The 12782-nt window shown below is 37.1% G+C and overlaps 1 protein-coding gene across 2 annotated transcripts in view; it reads right to left on the bottom strand.

The window, feature by feature from the left end:
• Nucleotides 1-1138: 1138 nt before the first annotated feature.
• Nucleotides 1139-12782, bottom strand: part of LOC122569543 — a 48175-nt gene continuing 36531 nt past the window's right edge. For both annotated transcript variants that reach the window (XM_043730864.1, XM_043730778.1), the window contains exons 3-14: nt 9659-10055; nt 7539-9044; nt 4308-6226; nt 3824-4035; nt 3219-3483; nt 2673-2894; nt 2450-2599; nt 2228-2335; nt 1965-2117; nt 1759-1875; nt 1579-1680; nt 1139-1394 (exon numbers count right to left, since the gene is read on the bottom strand). In XM_043730864.1, the coding sequence (XP_043586799.1) occupies nt 1266-1394; nt 1579-1680; nt 1759-1875; nt 1965-2117; nt 2228-2335; nt 2450-2599; nt 2673-2894; nt 3219-3483; nt 3824-4035; nt 4308-6226; nt 7539-9044; nt 9659-10055 (5280 nt within the window). In that variant the 3' untranslated portion in view covers nt 1139-1265. The remainder of the gene's footprint in view (nt 1395-1578; nt 1681-1758; nt 1876-1964; nt 2118-2227; nt 2336-2449; nt 2600-2672; nt 2895-3218; nt 3484-3823; nt 4036-4307; nt 6227-7538; nt 9045-9658; nt 10056-12782) is intronic.

Genomic DNA, 12782 nt, shown 5'->3' with positions numbered 1-12782 from the left:
TATTATGTTTAGTAAATTTTTTAATTCATGTTTAATTATTGGTAAATGTACAGATCGAACCTAACTTTTCCGATATTGATGACTTTTTAATATGTGGTAAGGGTAAACAAAAAACTATCGGTATCATACAGTACCTGTATTTGTACATGTATAAATATATCTATATTGGTAGAAAAAATATTGATTTTTTTAAAACAAATCTATTTGTATTTATTATTGTTTCTAGCTGACATATGAGTAATGAGTAATGAATAATTATTGTTTCTAGCTGACATATGAGTAATGAATATGGTAAATAAGGAACAATATTGATCATGCTGTAATATACAGCATGCAAATAAGTATATTTGATTTTTATTGAATGACGGATTTAAAATAACAATTATGTGTCTAAAACCAATCTCAATATAAATATACATCTATATACAAAACGTATGGCTTAGGTCTTAAATAAAATTATTGTACAATATACAATTTCAAGTTTTTGTGTTAGACGCCATAAAATACTGTTAATTATTATTCAAGGAATAGTTATATACTATATCTAATAGATTAATTAATTTATATATAAATCATTACCAAGCTTGATTTTACGGAACATTTGGCAGTTTCTTAGTTCTCGTAAACCGTAAGGGTACAAAATATAATAACCCTATTACCTCATTTTTAAAATTATGTACATTATTATCAATTTATTTTCGGGAAAGTTAAATGTCTTTATAAAAATACATAGAAATAAAAGCTCGATTCGTACTGCAGTATTTGATATAATCTGATAAAAAGTACCCAATACTACACCAGTCAGTATCACAGCTACTCTCTGTTCTTTTAGCTTCAATGCAAATGTTAAATAGTCCTACGCGTGGGCAATTACTCATTCGGTATACATGTAGTTGCGGTATCCGGGAGAAGGGAAAAACAGAACAATTTGTGACGTTATATAATGTTGTACAACGTGTTGGCTACAGCGACGTAGGAAACTTAAGTTTCTGCAACGTACTGTAACCGAACGCAAAATAGTCTGCGAACGGCAAGAGTTAGATTTTCATATTACTCATTGATATATACCACCAATGAGCAGAGGAAATCTTTTGGTCCAACACATATACTCTCCTTGATAAATCACTGCTAATTCATCTGGAGATTATACGTCATTTTAATCGATTGCACGAACTTATTCGTGCGTGTTTAGGAATCACAATCACCTTTAAATAATACCTGTAAATTTAGATTTTACTTTTATATTTAATCGTGTCGTTTCTTTATCAATTTCTCGCGACACCGCATATCATGATATTTGGCAGCGCTCCACGACGTTTACGCCATGCACCAAGAGATTGTGCGTGTGTTTGTAACGTCCTACACCACCTCTTTGTTCTGGCGCCATCTTCGGCCTGCAATATAATATTTGTTGTAAATAAAACAACGATTTTATAAACAATAAAATACAATAGCGAAACTCGATTTCATTAAATATGTTAGTTTTACAGACATTAGAATAAAAATTATGTAAATTTCAGAACATAATGTAAATTACATTATAATATCGCATCGTATTTTATATAATAAAAGTATCACCTTAAATATAAAAGTTTCCTTTGATGATAATTCTTGAATTTCGAAATAATCTTCAAGGTCTGTTTCACAACATACTATACATTTATCCAGATACAACGGTTCCTAAAATAGATGAAATTTCACATAATAATAAAGAGCTCAATTGCGTACATCTGATTTAAAGTCGTGAAAATAACTTACGCGCAATAATGAATAACGTCCAAGTTTTTCTTTAACTAGCAATAACGTAGCTTCCTTGATACCAATGTGTCTTGGAAAGAGAGAATCGTCGTTAAATTCAAGGTCCTCTGCATTTGGCTGTAGAAAAATTTGTGTAATGTGTGAACAAGCGTATATTATAAATATAGAATGTCGTTAAATATAATTGTAAACGGCATGATTTATACCTTGCCATTAGTAACCAACATGGCAGTTACAGGAGCAAGCTTGACAGTACGCCCGCGTCTCCAATTGTTATCTGTTGGCTGAGCAACTAAAAGACGTCCTTCTAATACGAATTTTGCTTCTTCGTGAGCCCATTCTAATACTTCTACGGCCATCTATTATTTAATTGTTGTATTAATTTACATTTAACTCAAATATATTTAAAGTTAATTATACAGTTAAACAATGCATTCGTATATTTCAAAATAAATTATTTCTACATTACCTTCCTTAATTTTATATTCACCATATCCTGTTCACCAATAGGTCGTCTACCATTCTGAATAATTGAAATTCTTCTCCAAAGCTTTGTCGAAGTTACATCCTTTGCTTCCTGTTATTACATTATTAAATTTGTCCATTGTGCATGTAATATTTACATATTTACATTAAAATATTGATAATAATTTTATTCGAAATTTATAATACAGATTAATGATATACTTACAGCATTCATATGTTCCAAATGCAACTCTATGGTAGCCTGAGCCTGTTTTAGTCTTTCCTTTGCTTCTTGTATGTCTGGTCGTACAGAAGGTGTAGCTTTCAATAATCGAGCCAACAGGAGAGGATATTTCGTTACTCTCTGAACGGGAACCTAGAAGAAAAGAATTATTTTTTATATAAAGTCTTGCATTTGAAAAGATGTCGTAATTCCACTTTTCCCTTACCATTAGGAAGGAATTCAAATTCATTCTACGTAAAACAGTGTTTTCCATTTGTGAAACCTTTAGAAAAATTCGCAGTAGTTCTTTTTCCTTCTCTAAATTCTGTAATAATAAGCTTGCGCTTCCTTGACGGGTACAATAGCTTTCAAATGCATGTAACATCCGCTCAGATTCCAGGAAGATTTTTCCTACATCTACCGTTAGAAGATCTTCATCCCCGGATTCCTATAAATTATTTAGAAATTATTATCTTTATTTGTATACAACCTTATTTCTTAAAATCAATCAGAATGTTAGATTAAAACGTTCATCCATCGATAATAAAATGAAAGATCTATTTGATACACTTCTATTCAAATGTGCATTATTTTTATTTATAAAATTATATGTTGCAGAAATATCACAGGGGAAATTTAAATTAAATTACTTTAAAAAATTATTTTCAACTTTATTCAGTATACAGTATGGTCGCAATAATGTGTAATACATGTAACAAGAGTTGATGAACGTACAAGTAATAGAAATAGTATTGAAGGGCTATCTATTTACCTGAGCAAATTCCACGGCATCTTTTAATTTCTCTGCGAGTACAAGGTTGTGTTCGAGAAGTTCTTCTACGTTGAGGAAAATCGCTGCAAGCTGCTCGGATGTGAGAAGCCCAGCCCTTAGCATAGGTCTGTGAAATTCTTCGAGAATAATTTGTAGATCTCTTCCGTACTTTTGTTCAGTCTCTACAATCTCTGTAATGATTTCTTTGCGTTCTACTCTCTTTTTAGAGCATTTTCTACACACGAAAGGGGCGTACACTACACCACTAAACAAACATAATAACAGTTATTAAAATCCTTACTACATTAAAAATTAAATTACAAATTCATATAATTAAAGGTAATAGTGGTAGTAGTGGTAGTAGTAGTATTTATTACTTAATAATAATAGTACTTTAACAAGATATTAACAGATATATTTTTACAAATTAGGAAAGATTGTAACACTAAAACATTGAAAATATATGTATATATTCATACGATTTTGCGTGCATTAAAATATTATCTAATTCATATTCTACTAGAATACAAATTGTAATTGTATTTATTTCCTCTCAGGTATTCTTTTGTTAATTTGTACGCTAATATTATTATATCATCGCTCACCTGTCTGTTATTAAAGGATCCAAACGTTGTTCGCAGTCCTCGCAGTGCTTTGAATCACCGGAAATCACTTGTGGGATTCCACTGAGGAGACTTCCTGGTCCCGAAGAGACATTTCCTGCCCTCCAACGTCTTGGCACGCCCCGAGTGCTGCTGGCTTGACTGCTTTCTGATCCCACTCCGCTATCAGTTCTTTCTATATCTACGGCTCTTACCTTTAAAAATTGTAATTCACATCACGACTTTTATCTGAGCTATCATTATACGTATTACACGCGATGTTATCTTATTTACGTGTGTGTAATAAACTTTTAATTGGAGAAACAATAAATAGACGATTATCGCGAGAAAAATACAAGTTGGTTTATATTAACGCAAAAGTATGGCATCAAGAATATATTGATTTCTGATTTCGAAGCATTATAATGTAATATTATACAAGAAAAAACAAATAGAAAAAAAATATAAAACTCTGATGGAAACATACTTTTGATGTTTCCGATGAGCTGGTCAATATAATATTGCATTCCTCGCTGCTATCGGAAACGTTGGATATCTGCGAACTCTTCGAACTAAGATCGCCGAGGCTGGTCTCCTTTTGCTCATATAACGCTTCAAGATCTCCCTCCGTATCTTCTTCGTCCTCATCGTCGTCGTCATCTTCCTCTTCGATGGATGTTGCTTGATCCTTCGAATCCATAAGGTAATTAAGCAATTCGAATTTGCTTGAGATATTCTCTTCTTCTAGCGACGTAGACATTTTCTTGAAGAAGTCCTCGGGACTCTTCGACAAATACGTTTCAGTAACATCCTCGGATTTTTTGAAAACATTGTCCGTCAAGTAGGACCCAAGGAACTGATCGGAATTACTTTTTCTATAGTAATCGATGTCACCGAAATATATTCTGTCTTTTATGTAATCCTCCGTGGGTGGCGGACTCAGTGGCAGAGGCGGAGGTTCGTCGGGAATCTCCTCGTAAATGGGCTCCTTGATTACCTCATAGGGATTTTCCTCAAGGAAGAGATTCGTTGAAATGAAATCGCCATCCGAATTTAAGCTGGATGCTCTCGAGTAATTCGCCTCGAGAGTCGACTCGGAACTCTCGTACTCCTTGCTCTTCAGCAAACTTTGCTTCAGTATTTTCAAAATAGCTTCGCCGCTGTCTTCGTCGAGGATCTCTCCATTTTCTCTTGCCTTCCTTAGGGAATCCTCGAGCAGTTTCGAGATCAGTGCCTCTTTCGACAGTCCCAAAAGTTTCGACGAATTTTCCGCATCTTTTTGCTGTGTTGTTTGTTCCGTTCGTGTCGCTCGTTCGTTCGTTATGTAAAACTTACCACTCTTCTCCGTGGTAGAAGTTTTACTTTCGATATTTGATCTCATTTGCTTCTCAGAGTCCCTTGACGTTTCTAGGACACTTGACGCTATTCTATTCTCGGACGAGGTTTCGTTGTTCCTTCGAGAATATTCGGTCTGTTCGATAGATTCCGATTCAGTCGCATTTAACGGTTTTGATTTTATACCTTCTTTGTCGTTTTCTTTGACAGATTCGACCACAATGTTTGACTTGTAGTTGTCTAAGATCACAAGCGTTCGATTTTCGCTAGAACTCTTTATTCGCGGCAAATTTTCCGAGTTTACCGAGATCACCGTGGGATTGTAAACGCTGTCCTCTCCACCGACGCTGATGGTCACTTTGTTGTCCGGCGATGTTTCAGCGGTAGGGGTTGTGTCACCGTTGATTAAAATCGACGTTCTTCTCGACCCATTAGTACCTGGGCCTATCTGCAATCGATGTATAAGAGGCGAAGCTCGGGGACTGACTGTGATTTTATACACGTTGTTTTCCATGGTCGGCGATCCGATCTCGATTTTCGACGATCCGTAGGAATTCGATGTGCTCCAAGTGGTCTTCAACAGTGGACTGCTTCGTTCTGATTCGGTATTATTCACGATTTTCGGTTTCGCATCAGAATCGCTGATTTTGTAACGATGTTTCTGTTTTCCAGGCGGAGGAGACCAACTTGTTGGCCTCATTCCTCGAAAATGATCACCGTTCCCATCAAAATTCCTTTGAATTTCTATCGAAGGTTCCATCTCTGGCTTAGTTATACTTTCAGCAGGAACTTCTTTGATTTCTTTTGCGTTTGATAATTCCGATTGACATTCTATTTTAATCGAATCAGTCTCTTCCTTCAAGTCTGAATCTTTTATCGTCGTTGTCGTAGATTCGATTGAATCTTTATGTCGAATCGTTTGCTCGTTTGAACCTGGCGACGATTCTTTCACTTTTCTACACAGGCTGAGGCGCATGGTATCCATAAAAAGCACATCGCCGGCTGATACCTCTGGTCTGTTAAACGATCGTTCGCTTTGGCTGCGTGATAAAGATGATTTTTTGGAGTTTTCTGTAAATTAGTGACAAGTATTATTCGATCTACCACTAAAACGCCATAAAACACGAAATAATCGTAAAATTTGTGTGGTATATTTTGTTGAAATTGTTATCAAAGTATTTACATATTTACGATACAGAAACTAGCGTGAAATTATATAAATAAATGAACAAAATGCGCATTGTTAGGAGGACAGTAAGCTTGTTCTTGATAACAATTTAAGTCACGGAAAATGAACAGATTTATCTTTTCGTAAACAAATACGGCTGTATTGCAAGGTATAATCACATGCAAGTGTGAAGTCGTGAATAGTTATGAAAAGAAGAGAAAACGCGTGAGATCTCTAAAATGCATAATTACACGCTCGCGATACCCAGAGAAAGGAGAATTATTCCGTAAATTGTCTGAAGATTTATGACTTTAAGTCGGGGAAATTCTTTAAGAAATTATTATTGCTAACGGGTATCATGCTGCAAATTATTTTCGATAATCGAATATTATTTCAGAAAGTGTGCATAATGGCAAATAATAGAAATCTATAACTTGCAGATAGGATCACAAATATTTTTATTTTTCGTTTTAATTCACGTTTACACTTTATTCCATCTAAATAGTATTTTTACTTTATTTGCCCTCTTATCGAATATGATATTTTAGAGGATAAAGAAATGAGGATTTCTTTCATACGACTAAGACGATATTTTATACCAAACATTGTTTTGCAAGGAAACGACTAAAACGATAAATCAGTGAAACTATAGAGGAAGGGAATAATTGGTGTTTGTGCGAAAAGAAGCGATTCTGGAAGCTACCAATTGAGAAAACGAAGGCCATTTGAACATACGATGACTAATGAACATGTAATAATGTATATTTTGTAAAATAAGAATTCTCATGTACTCTGCTGCTGACACGATAAACACTGATATCTATAAAATAAATCTAGATATTGCGTTGCACATAAGATAGGCAACCTTGATTCTAGTCTGACATCGATTCGATCGAAACCGTACGTTTATTACGTATGACCATTTAGTTACGATTAAATATTACATCTATCGGAAAATTTAATCTCTTTTCTTGTTTCTAGGCTTGTGTTACAATATGTTTATTTTTTTCTTTAAACGGTATGTTTATCTTTTTTTTTTTTTTTCACAGTGTAACGATCGTCGTTGTGGTTCATATTTTTGATCTAATTTATCTATCTTTTTTATACATAAAACCGTGATTAAAATGACTAGGAAAAACAGCAGAATTTTTCGCAAGATCTAGTGAAAAAGATACATTCAATGAACATAATACAAAGAATAATCGAAATTCTTACCCTCGGACTTCAATATCAGGTCCTTTTCGTCTACGGCGATGCCTGGAATACGATCCTTGCATTCCTCGATCTTGATCTGCGATTCGGTGTCTTTCTTCATTCTGATCTCGTTCGTCTCCTCTATCCTTTTCCTTTCTTCGTTCTCTTCCTTCGCGTTCTCGCGTCTCGACGAGTGAACAATTTGATCAGTGAAGTTTCGTGGAACGATATCTTCGCTCCGCCGTTGTACCTCGACGTTCTCTTTTTTCTTCGAGGCAACACGTTCCGCATCGCAAGAGGATACGAACTTATCTACCTTAATTCCTTCAACAGGGTTAATAGGATTTTGGCACACATGCTGCGAGATTCTAGGTTCCTTCGGTCGAACTCTATCCACCTTTGGATCCTTGATATTCGGAATGGTGATGAAATTATACTTTTCTCTCTGCTCGTGCGATGATACAGTTACTGGCTTCTCCTCTTCTTCTTCTTCTTCTTCCTCTTCCTCTTCCTCTTCCTCACCCTCCTCCGACTCGTCATTATTCGGTTGCTCCCTGGGTGAGGCGCAGCTCGCGATCCTTCCGATTCTGCTCCAGGATAGTCGCGTTACTTCGGACGGTTTTTCGGGCGCGAATATAACATTGTCGACGTTGAACAGGACGTTCTTCCTACGTGTCTCGAGCACCTTCCCCCGCTTCAGAATACTCTTCAGCGTTTGTTTGGCTTCCTTCAGCCTTCTCGGTGGTCGCTTCGGTGAAACCTTTGGTATGGGAATCCTCGTGACCGGTGCAACTTCCTCGTCGTCTGAGATTTCTCGTGGCTCGTTGAACACCCTTATTCTCTGGCCACCGATCGCGGCGACCGCGCTTCTGTTCGGTATCCTCTCGATCGATTTCACTTTCGAGGGATCGAACAGGCTGGAAAGCGGTCTCGCGTCATCCTGCTCGAGGGCGTTGTCCGACAGGTCGTCGCTCAGATCGTCCTCGTCCTTTTGTTTCTTCAACAACAAATAGGGATTTACGTCGCACACGAGGATGCTCTTTCTCGAATCACCGGCGCTCGACGGCCTCTCCTTCCAGTCATCTTGATGGTTGCTTTTCGTCTGACTGGTTTCCGGTGTTTTCACCACCGAGCAATCCGACCAATCGTTCTTCGCGCTTTTCACCTTTTTCGGAATTCGAAGCAGCCTGACAGCGGTCGTCGAGACCGATTGATTTCGTGAATCCGCCAGCAGTGGCGATTCCTCGAGCCATTCGTCCGTGGACACGCCAATGAAGTTCGCACGTTGCTTGCGTCCTGTGTCCTCGTAGCTCGCGGTCGCTTCTTTGTCGAACCATTCGGATTTCGAGGAAGTACCTTCGATCGAGCCCTTTCGCTCTTTCGTGTTCCGCGCCATACTTTGACTCCGAGAATCGCGTTGAGACAATGGTCGGTGCGGCGAAATACTGCGTGCTCGCGTCCTCGGCTCCACTAGCCGATTCCGACGCATCAGGTCGTACGGATCGTCTATCGATGACCTCAGCACTCCTGCCGATTTTCAATTGCGTTCACTAACGATAAACGTGAGATATCGGAACGGTCTTGCGTTTGTAATTTGCGGAATTCTAACGTGTGATATTTAATCGCGATGGAAATTCTTTGAGTGTAGTAAATGATTAGTTTTAAACCTAGCCGCGTGAGATATTTTGCTTTTGTTCCTTTTTTAACAAGATATAATAATGGAAGAATAACAGGAAGAATGTTTGCTGCATTGCTGTTAAAGATCTCTATTATAATTAAATATATCTATACAAAAAAAAATGAAGAAAAAATACCTATAGATAAATATATAAATTTAACTATATTGTGTAACTTCGAACACGAAGTAAAGGTACACTTTGAATCGTTCGGATCTTCGCTCAAGTATGTCACGCGAGAAATTTCATTAACAAACTTAGCAACTCACTAATGCAGCCACTTACCACGCATTAGCAAACGTTAACCGATCTAAGCGGAGCGTGTAGGTACGCGTTAATTACAAAACGTATCTTTCCCTTTAGCTGCTCACGTTTCCTTCGTGGCATGAGCAAAACACGAAAGATAAAGAACAATCGGTAATCGATACTGTAACCGCTAAATTCTTCGTCGATAGAGAGACTTACCGGCGAGGCTGGGCCTCGACCTCGAGGAAACCGGTGGTAGCCGACATGTTCCTCCTAAAGGTACACCAGCCAATCGGTGACCACCGCACTTGCGGCAATTGCCGAATTTCCGGGTGGTTCCACTGAGAAATTCCGGACAGGAACATACTACCAATACTGGTGCTCCCGGTGGCGGCGGAGGCGGTGGTGTCATGAAGCCTCGTGGATCGTGTCCAGGTCTCGAAGACCGAACCGTACCATAGAGCCATGGATCCCCGTAGATCATTTGACGCGATATTCCGCTGCCGCCGCTTATCGTTCCCCACACTTTGCCAGGATCATCGGTGCTTTGATTCTGTCGCGTCAGACCCAGTCTCACACTCCACGATTTCTTCCCTTTGCTCAGCGTGTCGTAATTCTGAAACGAATTGATAGTCGTAGATCGTTAGTTGGAAGTTAGCGTTTACAGGCTTTTTAACTGTACGGAGTTCTCAAGGCTTATGCGCCGAATCTTCTTGCGTTTGAATTTGAGTGAAAATACGATTGTAAGTGGAAGCAGGCTTGGGAAAATTTTGTATGAAATATAAAAAGAAATATATGTTTAATAAGAGAAATGCGTAAAGGGAAACCGTTCGTAGTATCGATGTCTAATATTACTAGCGTCTAAAGCTGTAATAAATTCTTGGAGCGATTATTGTTTTCTCTTCCGTAGTTGCGGTAAAAGTGATTGATGCGCCTTAAAGTATAATGTAACTTGCATTTTCTATGGAATTCCGTGATATTAAAGTAACGGTGATTATCTGAGAATTTTGTTAAAACCATTAAATCTATGTAATTAGTTAACATCAATATCCATTTGTTACATATAGGTACTTATTTTATAAGATAGATACGTATTTCTTATGTCTATATGATAGTTTTTATTGTATAATTTAATTCTTTTTCAGATTACTGCTTTTTGGCACTCGATAGATCTAAAAGTCCTATATTTGCACCGTGATAGAATGTTAAACTACTTGTCCATAAATTAATTTTTAACGGACTTAATCCTTCGGTCGCTAGTCAATTTGTATCTATCCATCGACTTTTCCTTCAGGGCATCGTTTCAAAGCAGCAAAGCTTCGACTGTGAGCGTAATATTAGATGCATTATTACATCACAGGTGACAATGTGTTAGTAATCAGCATAATGTTACTGCAATATCAGCGTTCACAAATGACGTTCCATATGTATAGTATTCGAATGGACGTGTCGGGATACAAAAAAAATATAGTTTGCTTAGATATTAACATATACATATGTAGATTAAGCAATACAGTTGCGACAGCGTATACCCGTTTCTCTGGTTCAAAGAAGTAGCAAATACTTTTTGTGTAAATTTGTTTTCAAAAGAAAATCCACTGAAAATGTACGTACGAATTGCTTTAAATGTTCTATTAAAATATTCTTATCGCCGTGCCTATAATAATTAAATGGCATTATGGATAATGACAGGATATATTATTATAATTGCAATTAAAAATTTTATCGGAATAATTTCGGAAACGTGTTCAGCAAATTGATCTGTACGTTCTTAAATTCGTGCGTTTCGTAGCTGTTAGGTCATTTTTCATTCATCTGCATGGAAATGAATTTTCTAGTACGCATCCTCTTATTTGGCGGTGTCGTTAATATTCGATGTATGTGATTATTGCGAATAATTGCTGTTGTTATTATTATCATTCGAAAGGGAAGATATGTACGTGAAAGCTTTCGTTTTCAACAGGATATCCGGACTTAGTAAACGGAATTTTTAATGGCTTGTGTTATACTGCAACTCCAAATATTAACACTTTCAATTTTATATCTATACAAGGCTCTCGGAAACTTTCGATCGTGTTGTCAAAAAAGGAGAGCATCGATTGAAAGTGAAAAGTGATTACCTTTCATTTAATAAGTAAACGTATAGAATCGCGTTCTGTTTGTACCAAAGGCACGAAGATCTTTAAGAATATAGCTGTAATGGCACATGAGATAGAGGACAATTCAAATCATGTTGTTGTCTTACCTCGGAGTACCAACATCGTTAGGATATACATAATGTAATAATAAATATATTCCGAGCAAAACAATATCACCGTTACGAGTAACCGTCAAACGAAGACGAACTTGAATTTTCCGGTATTCTCTCGACCATGTTCTCCAGAAGTGAGTCAGTCGCGCGAATCAATATCAGTTTTATCAATTAGTCTCGAACGATCTTATTAGCGATTTATACAGTGTGTTTAGCGAATCCGTTAGTACGAGCGTCTTAGCGTACATTATCTGTATTTATTTATTTACTATTTAAAAATATATTTAACGGTTTCAATATCTCATATTCTCGTCATTTAAACCACACCAAACAATCATCCTCTACATAGCTGTGACATTTTTAAAAATATACGAAAAATATAGAAATGATTTTTTCAAGTGAATCATCGGCCATGAGCTCAGACATGGCATGGTGGTGGAGGTCATAGCTCGTTTTAGGCTGGTACTGTGAGTTTCGAAACAAAAACAGAGAAAGAGAAAAAGAGGAAGAAGCGGAGAAATATCGCGGGTGGACAAAGGCGACCAACAGATTAAATATCTTTTCTTCTATAGAAAAGAAAAATATCGACCGTATGCAGGTTCGTAAAAAATTGTATTTATAGGAAACTATAAAAAAATCGACGAAAGAAACTGAAAAATATTTGGACTGGTCTTCGCCTGGTTTTTCTGGTTTTCATGCCGTGCTACTACTTTGATACCTGCTTCTTTGAAAGAGCACCTTTTAAAAGTAACAGGAAATCTATCGTGAAATGGTATACATTCGCTAACAGGTTCCACTCAATGGAAAAATTTCATCCGTGGGAGACGAAAATACGCTTTCGATCGGATTCGGACTCCACGTCAATGCTAATTTTCCTATTCGCTTCATTAGTTTTCAATTTGCAAAGTGATAATGACTGCGGGCATTATTTCGAAAAGAACCACTTCGAACAACGGAATGAAATTTCGTCTTAAGCATACGTGCGACATCACACAAGGCGTAATTAACAGGAGAGTTACTTGGAAAGCGAAAGCTTGGTTCAAACCAGGAAACTCACGAAGCAATGGTCTCTCGACCATTGTTTCTAGGAAG

The sequence above is a fragment of the Bombus pyrosoma genome, linkage group LG1 (assembly GCF_014825855.1).
Source record: "Bombus pyrosoma isolate SC7728 linkage group LG1, ASM1482585v1, whole genome shotgun sequence".
NCBI lineage: Eukaryota > Metazoa > Arthropoda > Insecta > Hymenoptera > Apidae > Bombus > Bombus pyrosoma.
Note: the sequence above shows the minus strand (reverse complement) of the source record. Positions and strands in the feature narration are given on the sequence as shown.